The sequence below is a fragment of the Tachyglossus aculeatus genome, chromosome X4 (assembly GCF_015852505.1).
Source record: "Tachyglossus aculeatus isolate mTacAcu1 chromosome X4, mTacAcu1.pri, whole genome shotgun sequence".
NCBI classification, from domain to species: domain Eukaryota; kingdom Metazoa; phylum Chordata; class Mammalia; order Monotremata; family Tachyglossidae; genus Tachyglossus; species Tachyglossus aculeatus.
This window is the reverse complement of record NC_052098.1, coordinates 28,632,708-28,654,077: the sequence shown is the minus strand read 5'-3', so window position 1 is coordinate 28,654,077 and position 21,370 is coordinate 28,632,708. Positions and strand designations below refer to the sequence as shown.

At 43.1% G+C, this 21,370-nt stretch overlaps 1 protein-coding gene and 1 non-coding gene across 2 annotated transcripts in view; both read left to right on the top strand.

Annotated features, from left to right (window-relative positions):
* Positions 1-20,320, top strand: part of HAUS6 (HAUS augmin like complex subunit 6) — a 30,756-nt gene extending 10,436 nt beyond the window's left edge. Inside the window, exons 8-17 of the mRNA XM_038769813.1 lie at positions 129-302; positions 1,378-1,571; positions 2,982-3,111; positions 5,590-5,692; positions 6,954-7,032; positions 8,249-8,315; positions 9,478-9,696; positions 11,719-11,854; positions 16,915-17,952; positions 19,844-20,320. Coding sequence (XP_038625741.1) covers positions 129-302; positions 1,378-1,571; positions 2,982-3,111; positions 5,590-5,692; positions 6,954-7,032; positions 8,249-8,315; positions 9,478-9,696; positions 11,719-11,854; positions 16,915-17,952; positions 19,844-19,926 — 2,223 coding nt within the window. The 3' untranslated portion in view covers positions 19,927-20,320. The remainder of the gene's footprint in view (positions 1-128; positions 303-1,377; positions 1,572-2,981; positions 3,112-5,589; positions 5,693-6,953; positions 7,033-8,248; positions 8,316-9,477; positions 9,697-11,718; positions 11,855-16,914; positions 17,953-19,843) is intronic.
* On the top strand, positions 8,042-8,173 carry LOC119948392. Its single transcript, XR_005456791.1, has one exon.
* Positions 20,321-21,370: the final 1,050 nt, after the last annotated feature.

Here is a 21,370-nt window from a genome sequence, read left to right as displayed (position 1 = left end):
AATGCCACTTCTTGCAAACACCCTTCTTAATTAAGGGAGTTTTCTTTGCTGAAAACTGTTTCATCTCTCATTGCTTTGTAACATAATTTCCTATTTAATATTCTTAATTTTTTGGTCCGTGCTCATAGGTTCGCTCAATGTGGACATCTGTGATGGAAACACTTTCAGCCTTGGAGAAAGAAAGGGAAGTTGTTAATTCTGTTGTTAAAGGTCACGTCGATCAGTACGCCCTAGATGGGACTGATGTTGCTATTAATGTTCCAAGACTCCTCCTTGCTACGATAGAAAAGCAAATGTACAAAGTAAGTTACATTCTTCATGCAAATAAAATTAATGCAGAAATTTATAGTTTGTTGATCCAGTCAATTAATAGTAATTTTTGCACGCTTACTGTATGCAGAGCACTGTACTAAGCACTTTGGAGATTCCAGTACAACAGAGTTGGTAGACAGGTTCCCTGTCCACGGTGAGCTTTCAGTCTGAATGATTGATCACATCAGAGACTGCTGCTCTGCTTATATCCAAATGTTTGAGCCAAGTGTTATTAAAATACCCTGGAGTGAACATTTTTATTTAAACATACTCTGCTAATAGAAGCTGTTATTAAAACTGATGATGATAAAGGTTTTAGATAAGTAAATTTTCAGAGTTTTTTCATTGGTGTTATTAGCATTCAATAAATTATCAGTGGCTGCATAGTATTGAAAAGTACTGTAAAATATGCTTGCATTTAATTCATTCGGAGATGAACAGTAGGAATTTGTTGAAATGTTTGAGTTCCACCCAGACTTTTCAGTTGTTTACTTTTTATTGTCTGCACTCCTGGAAAAATGAAACTTGATTAGTTTTATTCTCACACATCAAAACACAGTAGCATTTCCAACAGTATAAGATAGTATTTAAAATTGCCTGTGTCAAAGAAATGAAAATATTTGAGTGTGATTCTGCTTGTTTTAAGATGTGGGAAGGCTCTTTTATTAATTAAAGAAAAGAGTAGTTAATAATAAGTGTGGTTGTAGTTGCTAATCAACTCATCAATTGTATTCATTGAGTGCTCACTATGTGCCAAGCATTGTACTAAGGGCAGGGGTAGATACAGGTTAATCAGGTCAGACACAGTCCCTGTCCCACATGGGGCTCACATTCTTAACCCCCGTTTTACAGATGAGGTAACTGAGGCCCAGAGAAGTGAAGTCACTTGCCCAAGGTCACACAGCAGACATGCGACAGAGCTGGGATTAGAACCCAGGTCTTCCGACTCCCACCCTGTGCTCTTTCCACTAGGCCACATTGCCACGCTAGGCCAGAGCACATCTCTTATATAGAAATGATTAATAACATAAGCTTAATATTTGAAAATGAATCTCTTTTCTCTAGATACACATGGGAAATGTTTATGAGTCTGGGAAATTGAATCTCTTAACAGTCATTCAGATATTAAATGAAGGCCTGAAAATTTTAAGACATGAACGGTGTCAAATTGACCCAGTGGGATTGAAATTAGATCTTGGCTTCATTGAAGGAAAGGCTAAGTTTCAGACTGAAACTTTATCAAGTCTGAAGCATATGAGGTAAGTTTTTAAATTGGGGTAAGAGGCTTAGAATTATGATTTCTCTGATTGGATGTTTTAGCTTTTGAGTTGCAAATGAGTATTTAAACATTTATCACCTATGTATCAGAGACACTTAAAGGAATAAAATAGCCTTTGTCTCTACTTGGTCAGCAGTGTTAGTAACAATAATAATAATTGTGCCATTCATTAAGCACCTACGATGTGTCAAGCACTGTACAAAGTCCAGGGATGGATCAGGTCGGACACAGTCCCTGTCCCATATGGTGCTCCCAGTCTGAGGGAGGGAGAACGGATCATTTTATCCCCAGTTTTCAGATAATAATAATAATTATGGTATTTGTTAAGCGCTTACTATGTACCAAGCACTGTTCTAGGTGCTGGGAAGATGCAAGGCAATCAGGTTGTCCTACGTGGGGCTCACAGTCTTAATACCCGTTTTACAGATGAGGTAACTGAAGCACAGAGAAGTTAAGTGACTTGCCCAAGGTCACACAGCAGACAAGTGGTGGAGCCAGGATTAGAACCCATGTCCTTTGACTCCCAAGACTGTGCTCTTTCCACTAAGATCTTTCCACTAAGATCTTTCCACTAAGCCGCGTTGCTTGATGTTCTTCAGGTGAGGTTACTGAGGCCCAGGGAAGTGAAGTGGTTTGTACTTCCCAAGCGCTTAATGCAGTGCTCTGCACACAGTAAGTGCTCAATAAATACAATTGAATGAATGAATTTGCCCAAGGTCCCACAGCAGACGTGTGGCAGAGCTGGGATTAGAATACAGTTCCCTTGACTCCCAGGACCATGCTCTTTCTGCTAGGTGATTCTCATTTTTAACTGAAGAGCCAGAAAAGGTGGTGCAGTAGGTGTTAGAACTTTTAAGCCAGAATCCAGAAAATGCCACCTTTAAAAAACAAAGTGGTATGGGTTGCTTCAGGTTTCTTTGATTTCCTTGCCTCACCACCCCCATTCCCCACCCACAGCCCCCAGTTCCCTACCCCAATAGGGAAAGTAGGGGACCCAGGAAGCTGTGTTGGACAGAGAGCAGGTGAGTCTAATGCACTCTGAATGCGGAATTTTAAAAATTGCTGTGTCTTATGTAAACAGTAGTGTAAAGAAAAGTTAGACAGTTTATGTGCATTTGTGATGCATTCTTAGCAGGAAAAGTATTATATAAATGAAGATAGAGATGTTGTATCCTGGCAAGGCATGAACATTCGATCGTATTTGTTGAGCATTAACTTTTAGTGATTGGTTTGAGGTTTTCAGAAATATTCTGTAAGGTATATAGTCTATATTTATACAACTTGATTTTTCTCTCCTCATTCCTCTTTACTCTCACCATTATCTTTGTTCATTAAGCTTATGTAGAGTTCCTGTTGGTTCCTTTAACAATTTTGAACGATGTCTCTGTAGGCATAAAATGAAGCAAGAGGATCTCGTGGCAATAAATCAATCAATTTCTGAAAAACAGAGAAAATGGGAAATGAAGTGGGAGAAATTTCTTGGCCAGTCTCCTTTTAGGCTTATTAAAAGTTGGACTCCAGTAAGTCCCGTTGCTATTTTATTCTTATTTTGCTAAGTAGCAATCTAGTACATCAGATGTCTTGGCTAGAACACACAGTGTCATAAATATTGCCTAATGTATGCATGTAAGTTCAAATGTGGCTTCATAATGATTACTACTACTATTATTACTATTGCTTGGTGCTGTACAGCTTATTGAGGGGGCAGGGGCACGATGGGGATGAAGCCATTTGCTTTCTCTCCTGCAGAATTTTGATCAGGCACTTAGCAAGCCTATACCATCCAGTGAAATGGAACTGTGGATTCCCACGGGCCGGCAGGATGAGATCTCTGGCTCGGGCCCAAGGCTTGCGGGCTTCCTGTTGTACTTGCTGGGCTACAGGGTCAGGCCAGAGGCTACTCTTACCCCTTGCGCTCATGTGAATGAGCTGTCCAGATCTGTATCCCTTCCCTGCCCAATGCCACTCTGTGCCACCTGCCATCACCAACCATCATCTGGCCCCTTCTAGGCTGTTGCTGCTGCTTGCTGATGATGGGAGCAAGCAGGGGGTGGCAATTTTGGCCAGGGAGTGGGCAGCGTGACTCTATGTCGCTCATCCCCACAGGAGTCGGGCCCTGGAAAAGTAAGACTGTGACAGGATGGAATAGCTAAATAAGGACGAATGAAATGAGGGCATCTCTCTCCCAGTGGGAAGGACAAACGAGCCTAAGATTTTTGGGACCGAGAACCCATGCGAAGGAATTGGTCAGTGATAGTGGTTTGTGGAACACCTCTCATCCTTGTGGTCGTGTTTCCTCTGGGGCATGGAGCGCAACAAGCGAGTAGGCAGGCAGAGGTGCAGCCCATGATGAAGTGCTTGCCAGGGTTTCATACATGCAGGATCCATTTATAGCAAAGTGACTGCGGCATAGTGCCAATGCTGGGCCATGATGCAGCAGGTGGTTGCCTTGGTCACCACCGCAGATCTTTGCTGCCCACATTAGCTAGCTGTTCTTCAGGACCGTGGCCAGGCTCCTCCACCTCATGGAGTGCTTTATATGGTTCATCAGTCAGAAACCTTGATCGTTGGTGGCATAGCCTCCGGTGGCAGAACAGAACTGGAATCCACGTCTCCCGATTGCCGGAACAGTATGCTTTCCGGTGGGCAGAGCAGCAGCCAGGGTAGGAATTCCATGCATAAGTGCTAAGGGTGGCTGTTGAGATGGCATGAGTAGGAGGCTGTTACTTAGTCTTGGGAAGTTTCCAGGAGGAGTTGGGATTTTAAGAGGGCTTGAAAAATGGGAGCATTGCAGCCTGACAGATTTGGGGGCAAGATGGGGAGGTGCGTTGCTGTTCCCTCTGCCTGGGAAAGGTAAGAGTGGGGTATGGTCTCCAAAATGAGATTGAGAGGAGTGGTTATAGGAATGGATGGGGGAGATAATTGAGCCAATAGTAAGGAGTTTCTCCTTGCATGTGGAGAAGGTTTTTGAGGAGTGGGGAGATTAATCAATCAATTGTATTTATTGAGCACTTACTGTGTACCAAATGGCGTTTCTAGCAGCAGTAGCTGTAGTAAAAGTATCTGCTTACAGTGCAATGCACTGTACTAAGTGCTTGGGAAATTAGAAACGTAATATACATTCCCAGCCCAGAAAGGTCATAGACTCAAGGAGTGCTTCCTGATAATAATTGGGGTATTTCGTGAGCGCTATGTGTTAAGCACTATATTGAGCACTGGGATAGATACAAGATAATCATGTTGGCCACAATCCGTTTCCCACGTGGAAGGGAGAACGGGTAATGATCCCATTTACAGCTGAGGGAATTGAGCCGCATAGAAGTTGTGACTTGCCCAAGGTCACACAGCAGGGAAGTGTCAGACTTGGGATTAGCGCCCAAATACTCTGCCACACTGCTTCTCTCATAAAACTAATCTTTTAGTGACTTCATCTTTAATCACTGTCTACATCAGAAGTGCAAAAAGTGAAATTGAACTGTGAACAATATCAGCCTACTTGTAGATGTGAGATACTTAAAGTCAGCCTCGAGGTTGCACTGATGGAATTGAATGCTTCCAGGATCCATGAGAGTATTGAGCTACCTCTAGATTTAAAAAGTAAAGCCAAAAAAATGGCCTAGTTAGTAAATAAAGTGAAAAGCAACGTGGCCTAGTGGAAAGATCACGGGCCCAGGAGTCAGAGGACCTGGTTTCTAATCCTGGCTGTGCCAATTGCTTGCTGTGTGACCTTTGGGCAAGTCACTTAACTTATGTACCTTAGTTCTCCTGTTCTCCTTCCTACTTAGACTGTGAGCCCCATGCGGGACAGGGGCTGTGTCCAACCTAATTAACTTATTCCTATCCCAGCACTTAGACCAGTGTTTGCCACATAGTAAGCACTTAAATACCATTAATAACAATAATAGTAATAGCAATTCACTTTAGCAAGATTCTGATAGCCATGTCAAAAATGTCTATATTTTAAGAATATGAATACGAGTAATTTTCTTTTCTTTAAGGCTCTTGGTCTCCTACCACCCATGTCTCCTCTCTCGTTCGAACCTGTTTCAGAGGAAGCATATAAAAATAGTGTCTTCTTTTGTTATCCTGTATCACTTCCAGGTTAGTAATCTCATTTTTCCAACTTTAACGACAAACCGGTGCAGTTCTCTACTTTTGGGTAATGTGATTGTAATGGCATTTATTGTGTGCCTCCTGGATATTGGGGAAAGTACACGAGAAGCACCAGACATATACAAGGAGTTTTCAATTCCCATTTGGTTATCAAATCAAAAGAACAGAAGAAGTGACCTGTCCAGGTCAGTGGTGTGCCCCTTGGCAGACAAAACCTGGACAATCTTCCCAGCTGGAAACTGGGAGTCCGTTGTTGAGATTAAACAAACAAACAAACAAACAATAAACAATGAGATTAGACCTATGTAGTGCAGTGCCTTCAAGAAGGGAGTGACTCTCTTGGAGCTAAAGCTTCCAATGGAAAGAAATAAGGAGGCAGAAGTGAAACAGCCACCCCCCCCCCCCCCCCCCCGCATCATCAATGGTATTCACTGAGTGCTTACTGTGTGCAGAGCATTCTACTAACATCTTCGGAGAGTACAGTTCAGCAGAGTTGGTAGACACATTCCCTTCCTGCAATGAACTTAGTCTAGAGGGGAAGACAGACATTAATATCAATAAATCATTTATAATGTATAACATAGATATCTATCAATGATACTGAGTACTTGCTATGTGTAGAGCACTGTACTAAGCGCTTGGAAGAGTACAGTACAACAGAATTGGCCAGACACGTTCTCTACCCATAACGAGTTTAGTCTAGAGGGGGAGACGGACATTAATACCAATAAATATATAATTTATAAACATACATATTTACCTATGTACACCAGGTGCTGCAACCATAAAGTATAACACAACAACAACACAGCGCTTGGGTTGGACACAGTTCATGTCCCATGTGGGGCTCACAGTCTCAATCCCCATTTTACAGATGAGGCCCAGAGAAGTTAAGTGACTTGCCAAAGGTCACACAGTGAACAAGTGACGGAGCTGGGATTAGAACCTAGGTCCTGCCAACTCCCAGCCCCATTCTGTATCCACTAGGCCTCACTGTTCCTCCAAGTTTAAGACACTGCCTTTCCCTTGGGGGAAAAAAATAGTGAGAAACACAATTTTAAATGACATTCCTTCCATTTTGCCCTCCTCCCCCCCAATAATTGATCACATTGCCACTTTATTGTCCCTCTTGTTGTTTTTCTGCTGTTCATCCGATTGAGCTCTTCTTCTGGGATTCCAAAAGATGCTTGAAAAGTAGAATGAATGAACAGATAACCAAAACATGAACATTCTCCTGTACTCTTTTTAGACACACCGAAAGAGCATAGCCAACAAAATAGCAATAATGATGATGGATCACTTGGAACTGCAGACAGTCTAGTGGAGAGGTATGACAAGAAAATCAAACCAATTGAAGTGATTACGCATTTTCCGTAGGCGATCCAGTACCTGTTTTCTTTTAGTGTGCCTAACTGAATGGCGTTAGGACCAGTGGGACTAGCCTCGATCTTGAGACTACAGGACTGACAAGCTTTGTGAAGGAAGTGATTATAGTACAAATGGCTTGGGCATTCTCTCTTCCCTGATAGTCATTGCCCAGAGTTGAATGAAGTGAGAGTAGGTGGGCATCGTTGCCGGGTATGCCTGAAGGAGAAAAAAAATAAAAATAAAAGGACACCTAAGTTCACAGCTGCCACAAAATTGCCCTTTACAATAACACTTTGCTGCAACTTTCCAGCCTTGATTAGTTGCAACTTTGCCTGATTTCTAGTTTTGTCCTGGCTCCAAAGACAGAGACCCTAATTTGCACAGGTGATGGCACTGATTTGAACAGAGATGAGATAGGTGACAATCCCGCTGAATGCTCTAATCATGTTCTAATCTATTGTTCACTGTGGATTCTAGAAAAATGAGTGTACCCGTAGAGTGTCAGTGATTTCTGAGGGCATTCAGATTGGAAAAAGAATTGAGTTCTTGACTTAATGATTTGCTGTGCCATCCAAAAAGGGTCAGGCTAAATTATAGATGAGAGGTTCATACTGGATTATTTGAGGGGGATGGAGGGAGAGTTAGGAGTGCTTGGTGGGACATTTTTAACCCTGAGGATGGTTGTCAGAGAGGGCAACCACCTTTTCTCCTAGTACTTTTTGTTAGTGTTTGTTGGAAACAATCCCAGGATAGGCAGTGGTTTTGACCAATGTGACTATATTCTTGTGCTAGATAATCCTTATATATGTGGCATAAATTTTATGTAGTCAATTAATTTGTCTTAATTTTTCAACTGTGATTGTGAGCAATAGCCAGCAAGTCACTTAACCTCTCCGTTTGAGACTGACCATATCAGAATTAAAGGTTGTTAAACAATGCGATGCATTTTTTTGCCTTTTTAATTTTTATTGGGAGACTGATACACAGATAGGGCTGAAGTACTGCTCTAATTGTCACAAAGCCTCCCTAGAATAAAACTGCCTTTTGATGACCGGAACGAATTGAGTGAAATCGTAACGGACAGATACGGGGCAGATAACTTTTGGGAACACACTTTTATTATGTGAATTGAAAATAGTGTCTTTCCATCAATAATCTACATGTGGCTCTTTTTAGGATTCCTCCATTTCGGACACAGTCCACTCTACCAACCAGTAGCAACAGTGAGATTCTTCTTGAGAAGGTAAAGTTTTTTGGTAATTGTCCATTGTTTTAAAATTGCATTTCCTTTAAAAACTGTGCTTTGTAGACTTCCATAATTCAATTAATAGCCCACAATTGCTTAATGCAGTTTATATATGCTTCCCTTACTCCTTTTATTCTATTTCCCCCGTTCCCCCCAACTTTAGGAACACTTAAATGTGAAATTGTAACCATATTATGCAGGAAGTCTTTGGACTTAGGACAAAGGTCTTTAGTCTTAGTCAAAAGTCACATGTTGGAAGCAGTTTTCCCACAGGAAGAATATTGTCAGTGGGAGATCGGTGTCCCACCTAGTGGAGCCAATAGTTGCTGGGCTTTCCATCTCCAGTCCCCATTTCCTACAGAGACTGAATGCTAGGGCCAAATCGGGACAGGCCTTGGAAAGTCCTGTAGGAATGGGAGTTAGTCAGTTAATCGTATTTATTGAGCGCTTAATGTGTGCAGAGCACTGTACTAAGTGCTTGGGAGAGTACAGAATAATAATAGAACAGACACATTCCCTGCCCACAATAAGTTTACAGTCTAGAGGGGGAGACAGATATAAATAGAAATAAAATGACAGATATGTACAAAAGTGCAATAGGGCTGGGAAGGGGGATGAATGAAGGGAGCAAGTCAGGGCGATGCAGAAGGGAGTTGAAAGGACAAGAGGGCTTAGTCAGGGAAGGCCTCTTGGAGGAAATGTACCTTCAGTAAGGCTTTGGGGGGTGGGGAAGGGAGAGTGATTGTCAGTTATGAGGAAGGAGGGCAGGGAGTTCCAGGACAGAGGCTGGATGTGGGCGGCAGGTCAGATGAGGAACCCTTTCAGCGGTTACTGCCACTGCTGCCAGCCCCCGGTGCAGCCCTGGAATGTGTCGGGGGGAATCATGGGCAGTAGAGGGAAACAGCAGAGGCAGTCGGGGGGAATAATAAGGCAGAAGTGGGGGAGCGTGATCAACTTAGTGACACAATGTCCGACTTGATGCCGTGTACCCTCAAACAGGGTGTCATTTCAGAGGTGTTGGAAAGCTGTTTGTGTAATCAGATATACGAAATAGCAGTGCTCTGTATTGACTGCATTTCTTAATGCTGAAACTTCCCACTAACCCGGCTTGTCAATATGCTGAAAGGTAAAACTCTCAACTTACACATGTCTATTTTAGAGCACTAAGAAAAAATCTCCAGAATGGAAAAAAACTCCCCGAAGAAAAGATCCGTCGGTTTCTAAAAAAACTCTGAAATATGAAATGGATGAATCTAGCCCAGGGGAGGAAGCTGGATCATTGGAAACAAGGAAGAATAGAGAGATTGGTGCTCCTCAGACATCAAAACCAGTTAAAGATGATCCTTTCAAAAAAGAGCAGGAACATTTGGCAGAAGAAGTAAGAAAAAAATATTTCATTTTTAATTTCATTCTTCTAAGCCTAATACTGGGCATTAGTGACGTATTGTACAATTAGTATGCCAATATTATAATTTGGCGTAGTGTCACCGTCTAAATTTGTTTCATTGGTTCAGAAATAATGTACTGAAAGACTCAAGTAATGACTCCCAAAGCTTTGGCTTTAAATACAATTGGTCGTTATCGTCAGCAGATTTTTGAGCCCAGAGAGCACATTTGCATCAGCAGAACTTCCTGGGATATGGTTAGGGAATTTTCTCTATGGTTTCTGCTGCCATAGGCCCATAGACCCAAGATAAGAATGATATGGAGAAGCAGTGTGGTTCCGTGAAAAGAGCCCAGGCTTTGGAGTCAGAGGTCATGGATTCAGATTCCACCTCCGCCAATTGTCAGCTGTGTGGCTTTGGGCAAGTCACTTTACTTGTCTGTGCATGTTACCTCACCTGTAAAATGGGGATTAAGATTGTGAGCCCCACATGGGACAACCTGATCACCTTGTATTCCCCCAGTGCTTAGAACCGTGCTTGGCACATAGTAAGCCATCATCATCAGCATCATATCCCAGGAGAAGAGCTACCATTGACTGGCATGCATTTCCACTTGGGTTTGGAGCCTGGTTTGAAAGGCAACAATGCACTAGAGCTGCTGGAAGAACATCTCTGACTGTGCTCAACCTTGAGAGCGGTAGGGGTAGGAGTATTTGCCACTTGTTAAAATCTGCTGCAGTGGGCTCTTTGGTCTAGGTGTGTCATTAGACACAATCCTAAATCAACACATGCTCTCTCTGGTCCTGGAATTCAGGTGGGGATCGGAACTGTTTGACAGGAATTTTTTTGCTGGAAATTCTCCCTTGCCACTTGAACAGAACCCCTGTGGCTCGGGTATATCGGCCATCTAATTACTCAAGCCCTGAAAAAATGTATAAGCGTATGTTGACATAATGTTTAGTCTCCCTTCCCAGCTCACATTAAAGGTTCCGTAGTAGGGTTCCAATGTTGAACTGCCAGGTTCTTAAATCCCGTTAAGTACCCAGTCAACCACAGTAGGAGGCTTAAACAGCCTGGAAGCTGAAGCCTCAGGACAGCTTCAGGATTCCCACTTTGGCTCTGGGGAATCTGCATATGCCATGTGCGAGGGTGACTCCTTGAAGCAGACTGAGCTGTTAGCCTGATGATTTTCTCTTAATTGATGGTTCTGTTTGACTCCTCAAACGTCTTTCTGGACACACGGGGTCGTGGAGATGGGGGAGAGAAACAGATAGCCCTGCATGCCTCTGTTCCTCTCCAGCATTCTTCCCTGCAGCCGGCCTTATGCCTGACTGGAAGGGAGAATGTGATATCTGAAAGTCTGTACATTCATGGGAGGCAGTGTTACCCAGTGGAAGGAGCACAGTGCTGGGAGTCAGGAGACCTGGGTTCTATTCCTTGCTCTGTCCCTTGCTTGCCGGGTGACTTACCTTGTATGACTTCTGTGTGCCTCCATTTCTATCTGTAAAATGGGAATAAAATACCCATTCTTCTTCCATTTTAGACTATGAGCCCTGTGTAGCACAGGGACTGTATCCAGTCCGATTCTCCTGAATCTACCCAGGTGCTTTGCACAGTGCTTGAGGCACAATAAACACTTCATAAATGCCATCAATGTTATTATTCAGTATGAATTTCCATAGGGATTCCTTTAAAAGTCACTGTAGCTATTTCCCTTCCAAGTTGTCCACAGTGTAGCTGGAAGATGGGAGAATTGCTACAGGTATGTTGAGCCGGGCACAGCAACCCTATACCAGTTTTCCCATCATTCCATCACGCTGTAGACAACCTTTTCCAGACCATAACACCTTTTGATTTGATTTAGTGCTAGTCCATGGGGGGCAGAGCACTGCTTAGGAAGATGGTACAGGCCCCCAGGAGTTGGGGAGAAAACCATCTCCTCACCAGATAGTGTATCTGACCTCACGTCCTGAGTGGGGAATTGGGATCAAGAGTTTATTTCACCTTTCTTGTAGGTCGCCAAAGTGATTTTATCCGATTCACCGAAGACCTATGAAGAAAAAGACATGGAATTACAGGAATTAATTAGTTCACTAGCTTCTGACCCTTTCTTAACGAGGAGACAGATTCCACGAACTCCAGAAAATCTGAGTAAGTTTTCTCTTCATTTCCTAGCTATAGTTCTGCTTGTCAATCTCGCCTTGTCTCCTTCTTCTAGGAAATCTCTTCGTAGATGTCCTGTCAGCCCCGTAAACTCAGTGAGGCTAAAACTGGCCTCATCTTCCCTTCTCAGTTAATTAATAGTGTGTATGGAGCATCTGTTGTATCAGGAGCACTGTACTAAGCGCTTGGGAAAGTACAAGGTGTTAGAAGACATTCATTCAATCGTATTTGAGCGCTTACTATGTGCAGAGCACTGTACTAAGTGCTTGGGAAGTACAAGTTGGCAACATATAGCGACGGTCCCTACCCAACAGCGGGCTCACAGTCTAGAAGGGGGAGACAGACAACAAAACAAAACATATTAACAAAATAAATAGAATAAATATGTACAAATAAAGTAAATAAATAAATAGAATAATAAATACGTACAAACATATACATATATACGGGTGCTGTGGGGAGGGGAAGGAGGTAAGATGGGGGGATGGAGAGGAAGGAGGGGGCTTAGTCTGGGAAGGCCTCCTGGAGGAGGTGAGCTCTCAGTAGGGCTTTGAAGGGAGGAAGAGAGCTAGCTTGGCGGATGTGCAGAGGGAGGACATTCCAGGCCGGGGGTATGACGTGGGCTGGGGGTCGATGGCGGGACAGGCGAGAATGAGGCACAGTGAGGGGATTAGTGGCAGAGGAGCGGAGGGTGCAGGCTGGGCTTTAGAAGGAGAGAAGGACATGATCCCTGCCCTAAGAGCTTTATGGTAATGGTGGAGACTCGCACAACAAATTTACCGAGAGGAGAAAAAACAGACTAGAAAGATGGATGGGTGAATAATTACATGCTTAAAGAGTATTCATCTCTAACTTTCCCATAAAAATTGGCAATGTCCTACTTGCCCCAGGACCCAAACCTTCATGTCAGCTTCAACTCCCTGCTCTGTCCTTCCATTAGCCTGCCGCAAAATCCTGCCAACTTTTCCATCACCATGTTTCATGAATTCACACTTTCCTCTCCACGTTAGACAACCAAGCTCTCATCTTCTTCTGGCAAGACTACCTACCGGACAGACTCCACACTGATTTCCCAACACTAACATCTCTCCTCTTCAGCCTATGTCATTATTACTTTGCTGCCCTGAAATTTTCTGAAATGTTATTTGACACACTTCACTCCTCAGAATTTACCGAGATTTACCCATTTTCCCCAGCACATTCTTTACTTCTCATTCATTCAGTAGTACTTCTTGAGCATTTACAGAGTTCAAAGCAATGTAGGTGTATATATGTATACATACATAAACACAGTAACACAGTGGGGGAAGGAAAATAAGGATGAGAAGTAGACAACCCTATTAGCTTGTATCTACCCCAGCACTTAGTACAGTGTGTGGCACATAGTAAAGTGCTTAACAAATACCATAAAAAGAGAAATTAAAGCACGTATCGTCTGGGCAAAGGGGATCAAGAATGGAGGAAAAACCTGGAACCAAGAGTGGACTAGCAGTATAGGTGTCTGGTTCGGCTGATAATCTTCAGCTAATATTTTTTGATTGCCCACAGGGTACATCGTACAGTTTTAAGGGGTGAGGTATTCTACATATGTATCAGTAAACTGGTCAGTTGTAAGAAGATCATGACGACTACCAACGTTTTGTTGAATTATGGGATTCACGGAAAAAATTTGTGTAAACTGTATTTCTGCAATAAGGATTCCATTGTTATTGGAGCTGAAAATGGGAATATGCTCAGCTTTGCCATAATGCATGTTTTCCCTACATGTTTTTGCTAGAACGTTGTCAGGGAATAGGGAAGGTTCACCCCATAACCGTCAAAACAGGTGAGTTTACCTTGACATGGGGTTTTGCAAGAACAAGGCCCCATGTTAGGAAAACAGGAGCTACACTCATTTCTGCTAAAACACGTTTCGTTACACAATTTGAATATAAAGCAGTTGAAGTATGGGAGAATGTTATTTCCACAACATGAGTCTCTAATGGGTATGCATGATCCCTAAATTGGCACAGATAGATTTGGTGCAGGAAAAAAACATATGCATTTGTATGGCATAGTAGGATGCTGCTAAGCTTTCCAGCCTCAGCCATACTGCACCAGAAGAGCCTTCTGTCTGGAATAATGGATGGACCTCATTCCTTTGATATCAGGACCAAGAACCTGCACAAAGCAGTCAATCATAGTGCTAGTGGTTCGTGCGGCAAGCATATTGCTCGATGCGCGCAGGTATTTTTTGCACGCCGGACATCATTTATGGCCAATCTGTTGATCTTGTACCTTGTCACCATGACCAGAAAAGTGTTTGCCTTGGTAATCACCGTAGTCTTTGATGCCCCTTATTTTTCAGGCTTCCTAGGTGGTTCTTGGGTTAGAAGAAGCTTGCTGTTGACCTAGCCTCAGTGGGCAAAACCAGGTCTAATCTAGAACCCAGGTCTTCTGGTTCCCAGAGCAGTGCTGTTTCCATTGGACCCACAGCTGGGCTGTTGTACCATTCAGTTTAGTCAGTTCTCCAGTAATGTTCTTGAAAATCTCCATGCTAAGGAAAACTCATGTTAGAGTATGCACTCCTCTGTGACATGTATCTGCATATGGCTGTTACACTCAGCATGCCACCACACCACATTCTCTCCAGAGAGACACATGTTGCCAGAAGTAAGAGCCCTAGTTCCCCAACAGTGTTCTAGCCAAAATGTGTAATGAAAACGCACACTGTGGAAGAACTGACTACACTGCATCCATGCATCTTCATAGTTCTTAATACAGTGAAATGACAAGTCCTGAGGAGATGTTCTCCCAGTGGTGGGCATAACAACAATATAGGAATTTTTGTCAAAAAATGTCAGTTGTGGTGATGTCTGAACCATCAGCCCTCTAACCCATTAATTCCCATTGAATCAATGGTTACTGTAATGTGATTTTCCCATTACACGAGGTTGTTCAAGAACACAACTACGACGTTCTAGCAGAAATGACTGTACAGGCGTACCCTGAGTTACGGCTACCCCACAGTACGTGCAACCCGGAGCTACGTCATGCATTACTTGCTGACGTACCCCAGGATCCCTAAGCCCTGCCCCTGATGTTACCTCCAAACACTACAGGTAAGTTGTCCCGTTTCGCTTGCTTCCCAGTCTCCCCTGTTCTGAGCAGTTCCTCACTTTTTCCTCCCAAATTTGTCTTCTCCCTACACACACACACTCACACTCACTCACTCTCCCTCCCTCCCTCTCTCTCTCTCTCTCTTGCTCCTCCCCTGCTACCAGTCTTTTTCTTTTTCCTTTTTTAAATAAGTGATGCGCATACCCACTCCTATCCATAGTCTAGAAAGGGGTTTGTGGTCATGTGGTGGTGTAATTGGGAGAGACATCAGCTTGTTTATTCTTGTTGTGGCCTTCTCCCCCCAGCTGGGTGCCTGGGCTCTGTGATCTCTGCCCCTAAGGCCCCACTCAGACCATTGTGGTTGCCCTCCAGGATCTCCAATCCATGGCAGATGGTGCCACCATTCCTACCGGTCGGCTTCTTGGACACTGCTGCCTGTCTCCTTAGCGGCAGGGCCAGCTGCTCTGCTGGAGACGATGACACCAGAGGCCACCGTTCCCTGTTTGCCGGAAAGGAGGGAGGGAAGGCGGGCGGTGCATGGTATGAAGGGAGGAGGAGGAGGAGGTGGGAGCCAGCTAAAGAGTAATCGGAGAGAAGATAGCTAGAAAAGAAAGCAAGCTGACTCCCTCTTGCTTGGGGCAAAGAGGCGGGGCCAAGGCCATCCAGCCATCTGCACGGTGGTAGCCAGAACCCTGGGAACATCATACTGCTCGGAACAGGGAACAGCAGGAAGGGAGCATGGTGAGAGGAGGAGGGGGCGGGGAGGAAATTGTCTTCCCGCAGTTACTGGAATTCAAGCAAAAAAATACAATGGAGGAAGCCTGGGGAGATAGGAGGAGGAGGGAGGGAGCTCCTTTAGGAACTGGGAAAGGTAGGGGGCTGAGGAGGGAATTACAAGGTCATTTTTATTTAACTGTAGTATTTAGTCAATGTGTCCAGGCTGGTTCTGGAACGGAACCTAATTGCATGTAAGCCTATAGGTCAATGTAACCTAAGATGCAGTCATTGTTGGAGACTTGTAATCTAGCTATGTCGTGGGAGTACATCGGTACTTAAGGAAAAGTCACATTAGGGATGACTAACACTTCTTGATCATGTGGCTCCATATAAAGAGAACCAAAATACTTTTCTCAGAATATCAAGCAGGTTTCTGTACAACTGAAATTTTTAGAACCAGAGTGGACTCTGGGAGGTGATCATCAGTAGTTTGCAAGGCACAAATGACTGCAATCGGGGTCTCCTTCCTTCCTGGCCATTGCTAAAAATTCATAGCTCTTTATTGCTAACACTCCAACTTAAACATTTGATACTGGTAGGCGAGGGCAACATTAAAGAGGAATGACGGGTGGTAAACCCTGTTGAAATGGCCACAGGGTGCCATCCACTGACTCAAAAGTACATGCCACTGACCAACTACCTTACCCGTCCTCTCTCCTTCTCTGCCTCCCCTACCCCTTCTCCCATATTCTGTTTCCAAGAACTCTGTTCACCAGAATGGCAGAGCAGAAAGTTGCAAACAGTCCTCTGCCACTGTGACTGACATGTTTTTTTTTTTTTAAATGGTATTTGTTAAGTGCTTACTATTCGCCAGGCACTATATAAGCGCTGGGGTAGGTACAAGCTAATCAGATTGGACACAGTCCGTGTCCCACATGGGCCTCACAGTCTTAATCCCCATTTTACAGCTGAGGTAACTGAAGCACCAAGAAGTTAAGTGACTTGTCCAAGGTCACACAGCAGACAAGTGGCGGAGCTGGAATCAGAATCCGGGTCCTCTGACACCTAGGCCTGTCCTCTGTCCACTAGGCCAGGCAGCTTTCCTGCACTTGTGCCACTTTTCAGCTCCTTTGCCCCTGAGCACAATATTCACGGGCAGACTCTAATATAGAAAATTGTATTCTACTACAGAGAACTATTAAATACATGGCATGTTTGTTTTTCTTTCTCAGTCACTGAAATTAGGAGCTCATGGAGAAGTGCTCTTCAAACCGAAGACCGTCCAAATCTGGAGTCGTTTCAGACTGGTGTAGCATTTGACAAAGCCTTGCCCGATTCATTGCCTGAATTCAGGAACCAGACAGATTTAAGCATGGCCTGCTTTCTCTCTGCATCTTCTTTAACCGATTTTAGTCAGTCTGTCTTACCGGAAGAGAAGGCCGAGTCCGATTACGTGGAGCCTTTGCCTCAAGTGCGTGGAACACCTGGTCCTTCTGCTGACCAACCAGCACAGAAACAAACAGAATTGCTAAATAGTAAACGATTGTGGGAGCGAGAATCTAAATGCTCAGTTGTAAACAGAAGCCTTGGAGAAATGAAAGTAGGGACGGTTTTGTCGGCTGTAGGCAAAAGTATGCCCATGATAGATGGTAATGCAGAGGACTTTGTTAAACTGGATAGCTTAACTACTTATCAGGACCTTTCTTCTATGCAGACATCTTTGTCATGGGATTCTTCTCAGATACCAACCAGAACTAGTTGTGATGACCAGTTTGGCATACTACATGAAACTCTTCCAGAGGAGCCTGGTAACTTGAGTCTCTTGAGCCTCACGAGTACAGAGGCTGAAGAAGACAGTAGAGTGAAAGTAAGGAGCCCAGTGCACAGTGGTACCTCACCAGAAGAGAAAATGGGGTGGGGAGATGTCCCTCAAGAAGCAAAATTGGATTTTCAGACTATTTACAATAGATATGAGGCCCTGAAAAAATGTGTGTTCGAAAAGGAAGATTTTCATCCGTCTTCTGAAACACCTGCAAAGCACAAATCCGAATTGAGCCTTTCTTCATGTAGCACAAGAGCAGATGATGACATGTTCAATCCTCTGGAAAGTCTGCTTACTTTAGATATGGACTATATAAAACCATCTTTACAAATGTCTCTTGCTGAAAGGAAGCAGTCTCTTTCACCACTAATTAAGTTTTCTCCCATGGAACAAAGGCGAAGGTCCATGAAACCAAAGAAACCTGGAGAGTTTTTACCCAGTTGGAAGGGTAAGGTTTTGTTAGATTAACACATGCTTTATGTTTTCTGTCAGAAGTAATTGTGAATACACACTTTATCTGCTTAGTTTTTAACCAGAGCACTCCTCTTAGTAGCATGCCTGGTGGGGGAGAGTTATTTAAATGAGTGCTTTGGTTGAGGAAGTCAGGAATTAGCTACAGTGAATGCAAGCTACTTAGACTGTGAGCCCCATGTGGGACAGGGACTGTATCCGGCCTGATTAATTTGTATCTACCCCATTGCTTACAGTGGTGTTTGACACATACGTGTTAAGCGCTTAACAAGTAGCACTGAGAGGAAAAAGAAGGGACGACCTCATCAGTTTCCACCACGAAAGTTCATACTACTTTCGGGTCCAAGTGGAGAGTGGATGGCCCAACAGCTGTTCAAATATTTGTTTTCAGAGATCTTCACAGCTAGAGAGTTTTGTATTTATCCACATCTACCCATGCAACTCTTCTTGACTTTTTTTTTTTTTGCCATCCTCAGTACCTCCCATCTCCCCATATCACTGGCTCGAGAGAGAATGTACCCACTAACCTGCAGCAGATTCACAAGAGGTCCTGCCACAAACACATTCCCACAGAACCATCAGAAGCACAGTAGAAAGTTTGGGGCGAGTTTCTTGTAGGAATGCTGCCTGAATTTTTTAGACATGGGTCGTTTCTTATTATCACAGCGAACTTAGTGTTGCTCACTGGTTTTGACTCCAAAGGCCATCACTTGCATTTGTGAGAAAGGGGTACTTGTATTAAGACACTAGCATTATTTCTACACGACAGACCCAATTCAGGTGGCATGTGTCAATATTGCTGACTGACATCACTTAAGAGAAAAGATATGTTGAATTTGCCATCCAATCTTAAAGTTAGCATATACAGTGAGATGACGTCCTGAATGCATGAAAGATTCATTTTAATGTGGTATGTATGCTGATGGGGTCTAGAATGTATTTTAAAATCCTACTGCCATACTTGCTTACATGATTGTCCCACTTTTTGTATACTTTTGGCAGCTCAAAATTGCTGAGGGGGTTATGTGGGGAATTAAGTCTAGCAGTAAGGGAGGAGAAGAAAAAATGGGGAAAGGGAAGAGGGCAGTTGAGACTAAGCCTCTTACTACTGTTGCACTCTCCCAAGTGGTGTTTACAGTAGGCGCTTTAAGAATTACAGTAAATTCACTGCTTACAAAAAGAACCTCATTCCTTGGGTGGAATTATGTGGTGGAGACAGTTATGTGAGTAAATGTGGTAAATAAGGAATGTCCAAATCATTTTATTACAGCAGATTTTTGTTAATGGGATCAGATACTGCTTTCTTTGTAATAGGATACCATCCCCGTTGTCCAGGAGCTTACAGTGTAATGAAGGAGAAAAGAGGACATAATTGCCACACATGCTGTAGATGGAGTAAGAGCATATATACAAATAATAAAGGTAAAAGGTAGTTACAGATGAATGCTGATGTGGCCGACTGGTGAAGTGTGTGACCAGCCACATGGGGAGTAGTCAGGGAAAGCCTCTTGGAGGAGATGACTTTTTGCAGGACCTTGTTGTAGGCTTGTGGGAAGTTCCAGCTAAATGCTGGTTTCATTGTATTATAATGAATTTTTTTTAAAATTTAAGGGCTTACTGTGTGCCCAGGCCCTGTACTAAATACTAGGGTGGATAAGAGATAATTAGGTTGGACACAGCCCCTGTCCCTCTTAGACTGCCATATGTGGGATAGGGGCTGTATCCAACCTGGTTATCTTGTATTTACCCCAGTGCTTAGGAGAGTACTTGGCACATAGTAAGTGCTTAATAAGTATAATAATCTGGAATTCTGTTTTATTTGAAGCCTGTACAATATATTTTTAATCTCTTCTCTCTTTTTTTTTCAGAAGAAAATTGCAATAAGAACCTAGGTGAGAGAGAATCCCCATCTGATTCAAATACTAAAAAAGAGGAAACAGTTGCACAGTAAATAGAATTATAGTAAACCTAAATGGAAAATGTAATGCAGCAGTATAGAAAAAATAGATTTGTAATTAAAAATATCTTTTGTATTTTAATTCTTATGCTTTTCTTGTTAGATAAAAGTCTTAAGTGCCTATTAACATGTGAATGCCGGTCAGTTTGAGGCAAATTATTTCAGTTTGCATTGTGCAAAGTTGCTGGATTGTTTATTCCGATTTCTCCTGGAAAAGCCAAATAGAATTTTAGAGGATGACTAGTTGAAGTTGCACTGCAGTCAGACATTTAAATTTCTTGGATTACCTCGGATTAAATGGTGACAAAAATAACATTCTGGTATCTCATCTGATTTACAAACTTAAAAATTTCTGTGTACTATCAGAAGAATAAATAATCCTTGTTAGCTACCGAATTGGCCAACTTTTTGTTTATTTAAAGGCTACTTGAAAAATCTTTCCTTCTGTGGTAACTATCAATCAATCAAGCAGGGATATTTGTTAACACCTATGAGTGCTAAACTCTGTACTAAACACTCGGAAGAGAAGAACAGAAGCAAAGCACCATTTTCCTACCCATAAGGTGTTAACAATCTAGCGCAGTCAGAAAAACATGATGTACGGATAGGGGGAGCAGGAGAAAGAACATCAATCAATCAGTAGTGCTTATTGAACACCTCCACTGTGCAGAGCACTGTAGTAAGGAAGATTATAATGGAGGCTGGGTATACAATTCATAAGTGCTAGAGATAATGGATGGATTTGTATGACTTAAGAATGCTGGAATTAGGATAGGTTTGTTGGAGATAGGATTTTAGACAGGTTTTGAATGTCAGTCTGTTGGTTGTATTGAGCGCTTACTGTGTGCAGAGCACTGTACTAAGCACTTGGGAGAGTACGATATAACAGTATAACAGAGACACTCCCTGCCCACAACAAACTTACAGTCTAGAGGGGGAGACATACATTAATATAAATAAATGAAATTATAGATATGTACATAAGTGTTATGGGGCTAGGAGGGGGGATAAATAAAGGAGCAAGGCAGAGTGATGCAGAAAAAAGTGGGAGAAGAGGGCTTAGTAAGGGAAGGCCTCTTGGAGGTGTGCTTTTAATAAGGCTTTGAAGGTGGGGAGAGTAATGGTCTGTTGGTTATGAAGAGGGAGGGTTTTCCAAGCCAGAGGCAGGACATGGGCGAGAGGTTGGCAGCGAGATAGACAAGATAGAGGTAAAAGGAGAAGGTTAGCATTAGAGAAGCGAAGTGTGCAAGCTGGGTTGTTAGGAGAGTAGTGAGGTAGGAGGGGGCAAGGTGTTTGAGTGCTTTAAAGCCCATAGGAGTTTCTGTTAGCTGCAGAGGTGGATGGGCAACCACTGGAGGTTCTTGAGGAGTGGGGAAACATGGCCTGAATGTTTTTGTGACAAAATGATCTGTGCAGCAGAATGAAGTATGGACTGTAG